The sequence below is a fragment of the Bactrocera oleae genome, chromosome 4 (assembly GCF_042242935.1).
Source record: "Bactrocera oleae isolate idBacOlea1 chromosome 4, idBacOlea1, whole genome shotgun sequence".
NCBI lineage: Eukaryota > Metazoa > Arthropoda > Insecta > Diptera > Tephritidae > Bactrocera > Bactrocera oleae.
In genome coordinates this window covers 20136851-20145908 of record NC_091538.1, presented here as the reverse complement: position 1 = coordinate 20145908, position 9058 = coordinate 20136851, and the positions used below count along the sequence as shown (strand labels likewise).

The 9058-nt window shown below is 41.8% G+C and overlaps 2 protein-coding genes across 2 annotated transcripts; both read right to left on the bottom strand.

The window, feature by feature from the left end:
* Positions 1-245: 245 nt before the first annotated feature.
* Positions 246-7721, bottom strand: LOC106614521 (nucleolar pre-ribosomal-associated protein 1). The gene is made up of 5 exons (XM_014230312.3): positions 7612-7721; positions 7139-7544; positions 6161-7072; positions 5088-6094; positions 246-5028 (listed from the first exon to the last, which is right to left on the bottom strand). The coding sequence occupies exons 2-5, from the start codon at positions 7539-7541 to the stop codon at positions 988-990; spliced, it is 6363 nt and encodes a 2120-aa protein (XP_014085787.1). The 5' UTR covers positions 7542-7544; positions 7612-7721; the 3' UTR covers positions 246-987.
* A 281-nt stretch (positions 7722-8002) lies between these two features.
* Positions 8003-9052, bottom strand: LOC106614508 (uncharacterized). Its single transcript, XM_014230291.3, has one exon. The coding sequence runs from the start codon at positions 8956-8958 to the stop codon at positions 8296-8298; it is 663 nt and encodes a 220-aa protein (XP_014085766.1). The 5' UTR covers positions 8959-9052; the 3' UTR covers positions 8003-8295.
* Between the last annotated feature and the right edge of the window lie 6 nt (positions 9053-9058).

The following is a 9058-nucleotide window of genomic DNA, read 5'->3' as shown; positions in this document are numbered from 1 at the left end:
TTTTTCGAGGGAAAGGTTGTCAACCGCTTTGATTTTTTAACAACGAAGTTGATATTGATATCGCCAGCCAAGATATTTGGAAATTTATTACAATACCATTGATTACACGATTGAAATACCTAATTTCAATTGTATTGTTCAAGTCAAACGAGATACTGTTCCAAAAGGTGGGGTAGCTATTTACCAAAATAATAGTAATGTTATTAATATTATGACTCCGAATATAGAAGAATTTATTTAAATAATTAAATTTTTATTAAATTCTATGTTTTTATTTATGCAACAGCTTAAAAATAAATGTTATACATTGATTAAAAAAATAAGTTATAACGGTTTATTTTTGTAGCACGATTCGTGAGCCACCTTGTATATGCAGAAAATCTTAAAATTATATATAAAATAGTCGTTTGCGCATTGTAAATAAACGAATCTGTAAGCGTAACATTGAAATTATCATTATTTTTTTCATTTAACACTCAAAATACTCAATTCTGCTATTATTGCGTCCGCAGGGGTAAAACTCTGATGAAATCCGCTTATAATTTTTTTGTGGTGAAATCCTCTGTTAGGTGCCATGACTTCAGATATTATTGGTTTGACGTTCGAAACAGATGAGAATTTGTTTGCAATTCTGACAACTACGCAAATCTGTCTTGGATTCTACAACACCCCTAAATATTTCGTAAATCAAATTGTTTTTTTCCACACATTTTAATTTGTTTATATTTCTTTAATCTTACATATCGACATTTTAGAGGTTACCTACTTTCATTCAGTGGCTTAAAACGTTAATGATATATAAATTTTTTTTATTGTCGCTAAAAAGCTCAGATACCTAAATAGTTATTCTTTAAACACTTTCTTCTACAATAATCGCCACTACAGGAAATACACTATTTAAAAAAATTGAAAACTTAACGTTAAACATTGTTTCAGACTAATCAATAGATGGATATGTGCACTAGAAGTCAAGTGCAGGGTTGAAGCTTAGTCTGCCACTGTTGCGTTTAGCTCAACATCCGGTGACTCAGCTGTTATAGCATTCTGCGCATGCCACCACTGCCACCAATCGATCGTGTAGGCGCGCAGACTCGACAAGGTCATAAGTACGGTAGACGCATCCGCCGTATCGCCCATCGTCGCGTACAATTGCCGACAGTAAGCTTCATGTGTGGCCGCGCCAGCGCCACCAAACGCCTTGATACCTTCGATGTTTTGTATTAGCGACGGATAATGTTTGCCAGCGCATTCGATCAAATTGGCTAACTGCGTCTCCGACATGGCACGATGCTGACCGCACGATGTCTTCTGCAGAATATTCATTAGACGCGCAAAGTTGTGCGGTGAAATGCGTGCGGAGAGATGAGGCAGCAAGCCTAGCACGAGCAAATGCAGTTCAAGCGTAATATGTGCGAAATTGTGGAATTCGTGCGAGAAAGCTTTTATAGAATACCAGAGGTTGCTAAGCGTACTGATGACGCCCTCAATAATGTCGAAGTGGTAAAACTCAATGGTACTGATGATTGAATTGAGCCAGGGTAGAAGGCCGACGTGCTCGATCATAACCTTCGAAGATGCGGGTATTTTGGCGCAAGTCGAGAAGACTGAGAGTATGAGCAAATTCATATCCAGTGTAGACATGGCACTGCCATAGAAGCCTTGCAGCACTTTGAAGGTGTTCGTGGTGACGAGCAAAAAGAGATCTGAGCCTGATTTTAAGCCATTACGTATGACTTCGACAATGAATTGGCGGAAGGCTTGATGTTCGATTTCCGGCGAGTAAAAAAGCACGTTAAACTCGGGCACACATTGGAAATTGAAAGTGCTCTTCAAGCGCAAGTACATGGTGAGTTGTTTGTAGAGTAAATGTGTTGGATCGGTGGTCAAATTGAAGGTCTTCGCAACAAACAGCCCGGGAATGTATGGTACGCGTGGTGTACCGCTATTCTTCTTATGCTTCACCCACGACTCGCGCAGCTCATTAAGACCCGCTTGTATGTTATCGTATGCCTGCACCCACAGCGGACGCTCGAAGAATTTATTCGCTTCGAAATGCGCGCGATAACGTAACTGCACACAGCCAGCTGCCAAGCGCATATCGCGATCCTGCGATGAGAGTGCAGCAAACACCATAGAGAGTAAGCCATTTTGTACTGGTCGCGCTGGATGCGAATACGCTTCGGGAGCAAAACACATATTCATAAGCGGCACAAAAAAAGCGGGATCATAGCAGTGCTGGGAAACGCGCGCGCGCACCGGACACAAACGCAACTCGGCTTCATCGAATTGCGTGTCACCGCGTTCAATGCGAAGCTCCAGCTCATTGCCACCGAATTCTAGAGCTTTTTTTGATGGATCGCGGAACTCAATTACTGGCAGCTGCTGTCCACAATTCAGTTTACGCCAAATTGGAAAATTATCAATTGTATATTCACAAAGCTGACGATCGATGAGCGACATTACCTGCGCTATAGAAGTCTCTTGCTGCGTCAACTTGGCGCGCTCTTCATCTGCCGCTCGCAATGCATAGAAAGCTATAGCGCTTTCGCCCCAAATGAATGGACGATATTGTTGTAGGCCACATTCGTATACCTCATAGAGTTGCAACAAACCCAGCGCGTAGCGGTCAGCAGCGGTGAGTTTTGCCTGATAGGCGCCCAATATAATGGGTATTTGTGCATCGCTAAGTGCGGCGGGATTCTTCAGCGCCAGCGTATAAAGTAAATGTAGAACTTGGGTTTTTACTTGTGTTTCACGCGGTGACAAAACGATATCGAAAAATTGAGAATGTGTGCAAATCATATCGAAGAGTTGTGCAGGCTCCGCTAGTGGTGGCGCAGCGCCGTCCTCCGCTGTGTAGGTGGCGTACAGCTGTTGGCAGAGGTAAGCAAGCAATTGCAGCAATAATGCATGCGTGGCGTCTGACTTTTGTGTCACAGTGTCATCGCCTACTACGGATTGCATGCCAAGTTTTAGGCAGAGTTTACAGAAATTCAGCCATTGCTGATTTTGTAGCAGCTTCGTGAAATCGGGCATGAAGTCTGTAGCAGTGTTTGTGTCTACCTTTTCCACTTGGTCGAGCGCTTCATCCATATCCTCAGAAACCGCGGTGCCTTTCTTCTTTTTCCCGGCGCGTTTTTTTTTCACCTCCAATGGCTTGGCCGCACACTCAACGCTTCCAAGTTGCCACCAATTTTGCAATAGAAAAGCGCACAACTCCAGCTTCTCGGCATCCACCTGTTGCTTTTTCAATTCAATACTCAACAACTGTACTTGAAGATTAATGAAATTCACAAATATTAACGCGCGCTGCTGGTTGTTGCTAGCCGCATCCAAGGTGACGCCGATCGCCTTTCTGTAGATAGCATGAATAACGCGTAACTGGTACACCTCTAAGCCGTCGAATTTGAAGGATTTATTACAAAAATCCACACATTCCGAACGCGGCATACAGCACTCAATCAAAGCAATGGAAGCGCTTGCATGCTCCTTATAGATAACGCCCGCTTTCTGCGGCTTCTCTATCGTCTTCATGAAACCGCTTTTAAAAGATTGGTAAATATTATGTAGCAGCATTGGCTCAAGCGTCAAACCCTTGCGGAATGCAATATCAATTAGCGGGTAAACCAGTTCCTTCTTATGCATATGCGTCGGCAAGAGCTGCACGAATTCGTCGTCTAACTGCGCATCGCGCTCAAACAACAAACAGGCGAGCTTGATAGAAGACTTGGAAAGGCGTCGTTCGATAAAGAATGCGCCAAAAAATTTTGCACCCAATTGTGGTATATACTGATGTGCTATACTTAAGAAATCGTATAGCGCTTCCTCCAGCTGTTCATAGCCCATTTCGGCACCAAAACGCTTAACTAAACTCACATAAAGCTTAACGAACTTGCGTACAAAATCGCATTTCACCGCCTGCTTCAACGCGGCCAAGCGCTGCAATACGCACACCAACAACTCATAGTAGATGCTCTTCTGCATTGTCTCCACGAGCACCAAGTCGCTGTATTTCAGTTTTGTCACCAACAATTCGAGCACTTCAATGCATTCACCAGCGCACAGCTGTAAAGCGCGCACCAAACGCACTGCATCCTGCAGCTGTTCGCTAGCCGCCTTTGTTTGCTCGACCGTCTGTATAGATATGGCAATTGCTTTCACCACTTTTAGGCGACAATTCAAAGCATGCGTTACAAAGCAAGGGTGGCCATTGCAACGTTCCGAAAGCAAACGCAAGAAATAGAGATAACTCAGCTGCGTTTCGTTGCTGGCGCTGATTAGCTCACTGCTTTGTATGCGCGTTAAACGTAAATTAAAGATGTATTTAAACAAATTATCCAGGAAATTATAGTCCTGCTCACCATTTGAAATCAGCGGTTGCTCGGCAGTTGTTAACGCGCATAGGACTTCAACAGAATCGCCCAGAAAATCGGCTGCTGCCTCGGCTTGCCTGCGCGTCAGGCGTTGCTTCTCTACCAATTGTGCAACCACGAAGAGCGCTTGCTGCACGTAGATCATCAGTAACCGTTCACTTTTCAATTCAGCGCTGAGCTCGACTGTTTCGCCGCGTAGTGTCACTTCAAGCGCTTGCGCATCAGACTTCGACTTAGCGAAAAATTTTGCAAATTTGACTTCACCGCGTACTAACGCGTCGTGCAGTTGTGCCAAAACGCTCAATTCTGCGGGCAACTTAGCGCTTGTTAGCGATAATTCTTTAGTGCTAGCGCCTAGCCAACTGCACATATAGTTTTCGAGCGTATTAAACTGTTGCTTATATAATTCAAACACTTGTTCAGGATTCGGGTAGTAGTGGTATAGCAGTAGACAGACAGTTTCTAGGTATTTATCTAGTGGCGTGATAATTGCAACACCCTTAAAAATGAGCGGCAACAGCTTGCTTATCGAAACACTCTCCACATACGCTTGTACCGAGAGCCCGCTTTCGATGTTCTCAAAGAGTTTTTTCAAATTTTGCTCATTCAGTACGTTTTCAGTTGTTTTCGGCATCTCAACATCTACACGCGTGACCTGTGAGTAGATAATGCATTGTAAATGTATAATATATACTTTGAAGAACTTTTACGCACCTGCAGCGCTTCAATGAACACCTGAGTCACTACATCTACCGTGTCAGCATCGAAGAAACGTAACGTTTCCAGCCACAAATCGATTTCCCAAACGCCGGAATCGAAAAGTCCGGTATTCAAAAATATCTTATGCAACAACTGACCCGCTTCAACACGCACCTCATCGCTGCCATATATGAAAGCTTTAATGAATGACTTCAAAACGCTGCTAAATAGCTGCTCGGTGGGCTCTAGTGCTTTTGGCAACAACAACAGGATGGTTTTTATAGCCTTCAACTCCAATTTAATGTTGCCTGTTCCAATGCTAGCATCGTTCGCCTCATCGCCGGCGTACAGAGGACGCAACAGATCCAAGTAATCCAAAATGGTGCTGGTTTTATTCACAAAAGAACGATGCTCTTTGCAAATAATCAACAACAAATCTAGTGACACATCTAAATGATCCAACACGGTCACCTCCTCGGCTTCCTGATCTTTTATAGACATATACAGCGAGAAGAGTATCTCCTCGACAGTGGGATAATTCACCAAAATATGATTTAAAATATCCAAACGAAAGCGACGCAACGAATTCAAATTGTCACGCGCCTCTTCACGTTTCGTTATTGCTGCCATATAGGAGGAATACTGCGCAAACATGGCATACAACAACTTGTTGGCGGCTAAACGAAAGCCAAAATTCTTATGACGCACCATTTTTGCGCCCGTCAACAAAGCCAACGTTTCGATAGGCAAGCAGACGTCCTTAATGAAATAGGTGCAGTCGGTTAGTGTAATTTTATCCAATGCAGCACGTAATAATTGTGGTTGCAATGTGGATATTATTTTTGTGAGAAATTCACAAGTTGCAATCCAATCGCGCTGTGCCGTGCGCATAGGATTTATAATGCCAGCAAAATGGCGTACTGTGTGACGTGCGAGGTCCGGACAAGTGGCGAGTATACGTATAACCAACTCTGATTTACGTTCATTACACCAGGGTTTATAGAGTTGACCGATAACTTTGCCTGCATTGTATAAAAAATAATAAATTATGTGTTACATCCCACAAAAAATATTAATGATTTACGCACCCTGTATTGCGTTATGTTTTTGCCGGTAATTTGTCACCGCATCAAAACAGATGCCATGCTTACGTGAAGTCAATAGCAGTAGCAGAAATTCATGTGTTACTTTCGCCACAGCATCACGCTCATCTGCATTCACCAACGACTCAATTTGATCCAAAGGCAACTGTGTGTGTGGCCCCTGCTTACCCGCACACTTGGTGGCGTACACTTTGGGTCCGAACCAATCGTAGAGACGCGCAAAGTATCTACAGCATTCAGCGTCGAAGACATGTATTTTCTTGGTTTTCGATATTTCATTGCATTCCAATACATATTTACGTAATGTGCTGACCACGACACAGACTGTTAGGTGATCATCATATTGCAAACCAGAGGCGAGTGCACGTATCAGTGCGCCACGATCCAGTATATTACGTATAAGCAGTGTATTACCGTCGATTAAGTAGGCGAGCACAAAATGTATAAAGCATTTACGCACAGTATCGAATTCTTTCAATTCTTGCGGTGAATGTGAAAGCATATTTTCGATTGTCTTTACATTGGACAGTATGTCGTATGAGGCGAGTAATTGACGCCCTAATTGTGGATCGACACACACAATGGCAGTGAGTAATTTAAGCGCGGTACGCCGATGTTGCAATTGTGCGGATTTAAGCAGTTGATCGATCACAGTTCCATGTGATTTGAGGAAGTAACGTGAGGCATATACCGCCGACTCCATGTGCTCCTTTTGATTTGATACAATTTCCATTAATACAAGCTGCAACGCTTGACAAAGGTAACCGATGTGTAGCACATTCGTTTTGTCCACACGCTCAAGCGCTTCAGCCAGTTCAAGCGGTTTACCACGCTTTTCTATATATTTAGCGACTAGTTTGGGGCGTGACTGTATAATATGCAGAAAGTGGCGGAGCTCTAAGCAAATAAATACATACGTATAATTTGAGTCAATATGAGCAGTTTATTCAAAAAAATGTTTACCTGTTATGAAACTATTGGTGCGCAGCTTTGTACGAAAGTTTAACATTTTGAAATCTTTTGAAAACTTCATCGCTTTCTCTTCGTAGCCAGAATCGTCCTCTTGCATTTTATCTGTTTGCTTAACACTTCTCATGTCCCCTATTTCTTCTTCTTCCTTCTCTTGTACATCAGTCGCATGGTCAACATTACCGTTTATAATTTTTTCATCCTCAGGTTCTTCCTGCTCTATCGCAGGATGCTTACCTTTTTTCTTTTTATGCTGATTTTCATCCTCCTTGGCTTGTTTTATTTTCTTCGCGATCTTTTTCGGCACTGCAACTTCTCCATCATCAGGCAAGTCTTTCCCATCCTCCTGCACGTTCTGATGTTTTCGTTTTCTTTTATTCTTTGCCGCGATAGCCATTTTCTGTAAGTTTGTAATTTCACATTAAATTCTAGTTTATTTATAAATTCTAACGCTATTTAAAATTTACAGTTTCTATATATTTTTATATTGGAAAATATCATGCAGTTAACTTTGCACGTGTGTTCTTATTTGACGTTTACTCTTGAATGTCATTTTCTTGCCCTTTGTTTTTTTTTTCAGTTTCTGCTCTTTCTGCACACAGCTGATTTTGATTGGAATTAGTGTCATTTATGGCCCGTTTACATGAACTTTGCTTCTCTTTGCGTCAAACATTAATTTTGACAGAAAAGTTCCATGTACGCTTTTGTATGAGTATTAAAAGTTTTTCACGCTTTGCCAAGCAATCGTCGCCAGTTTTATTAGGGGGAAATTCTGAATGCATTGCTTTCGTTGTGGCATGCCATTTGTTTTTTGCGATACCTTCTTTATGTATGAACTGGCACGTAAAGCATGTAAAATTGTACGTGAATACGTCTTTAGTCTCGAAATTTTTATTTTGAATTTAACGCTTAGCCGAACCCTAAAATTTAGGACCTACTGAACTTACTACACAGTGAGAACGGGAATAGCTTTTTAACTTTTTTTCCTATAACCCATATACATACTATATCGCATTATATATTTTTTTTATGACGTAACAATTTTTAATTTAACATATGTAAGCATGACTATAACAGTATAAATCTTTACAACTAGCAGCCGTTTGAATGTATTATTATTTCCTAATTATGAATTGTAAAACTAATTGGAATTATCCACCCGTCAGGCCCGCCATGTAGATATTCAAGACATCTGGATTTGCATGTACAAATTTTCTCCTCTTAGGTATAGGCTGTATGTGTGGTAAGCGTGTGCCATTTAGAGCATTTGGACTTGGCGCATAATCGTCATCATCATCATCAGCGTCGGCGGCGTCATCACCTACGACATGCACATATTCACGTCGGCGTCGCATCGCTTCCTGTTGTTTTCGCTTTAGCTTTGCTGCTGCTGCAGCACTTGTAGATGGACCCTCCTCAATTGTTGACTGTGATCTACTTTGTTGCTCCTCACTGACACTGACTGCTGTTGTACTTGTTGTTGTTGTGGTTGACCTTTTTTTTGCCGCATGCAGTGCCCGTTGTTGTCGGCTAGTAATGGTATCATCTTGATCTGTAACTGAAGAGGATAACTCCAAGGATCTTTGATGTTGCGCCTTTTTTAGTTCTAGAGCCCGTCTAATTTTTTCTAAATATATACGTTTTAGTTGTTCCGCACATTGTTTACAAACCGGGTCTTCACTGCGAAAATCAATGCGTCGTTTACGAACAAATTCAATGAGTTTTGGATCCTTAATTGTTGTATTCGGTTGTCGCAGCAGATGGTTATCCTGAGCTAACCCACATTTTACTCCCCGTATGCGCATCATTTGCATTTAACACGAAACATTTAAAATATATATGCTTGATAATTTCAAATATGTTTTTGATGCAATTTGATAGAGATGTGTCAATCGTATATCGATATCACAAAAA

What these genes read in the sequence shown, in the direction of transcription:
- LOC106614521 (XM_014230312.3), bottom strand. Translation starts at nt 7,541, where the DNA reads ATGGCTATCGCGGCAAAGAATAAAAGAAAACGAAAACATCAGAACGTG. An exon ending in CACCAATAGTTTCATAACAG is followed by an intron (nt 7,073 to 7,138) that starts GTAAACATTTTT and finishes TTATTTGCTTAG; the next exon opens with AGCTCCGCCACTTTCTGCAT. An exon ending in AAAACATAACGCAATACAGG is followed by an intron (nt 6,095 to 6,160) that starts GTGCGTAAATCA and finishes TATACAATGCAG; the next exon opens with GCAAAGTTATCGGTCAACTC.
- LOC106614508 (XM_014230291.3), bottom strand. Translation starts at nt 8,958, where the DNA reads ATGCAAATGATGCGCATACGGGGAGTAAAATGTGGGTTAGCTCAGGAT.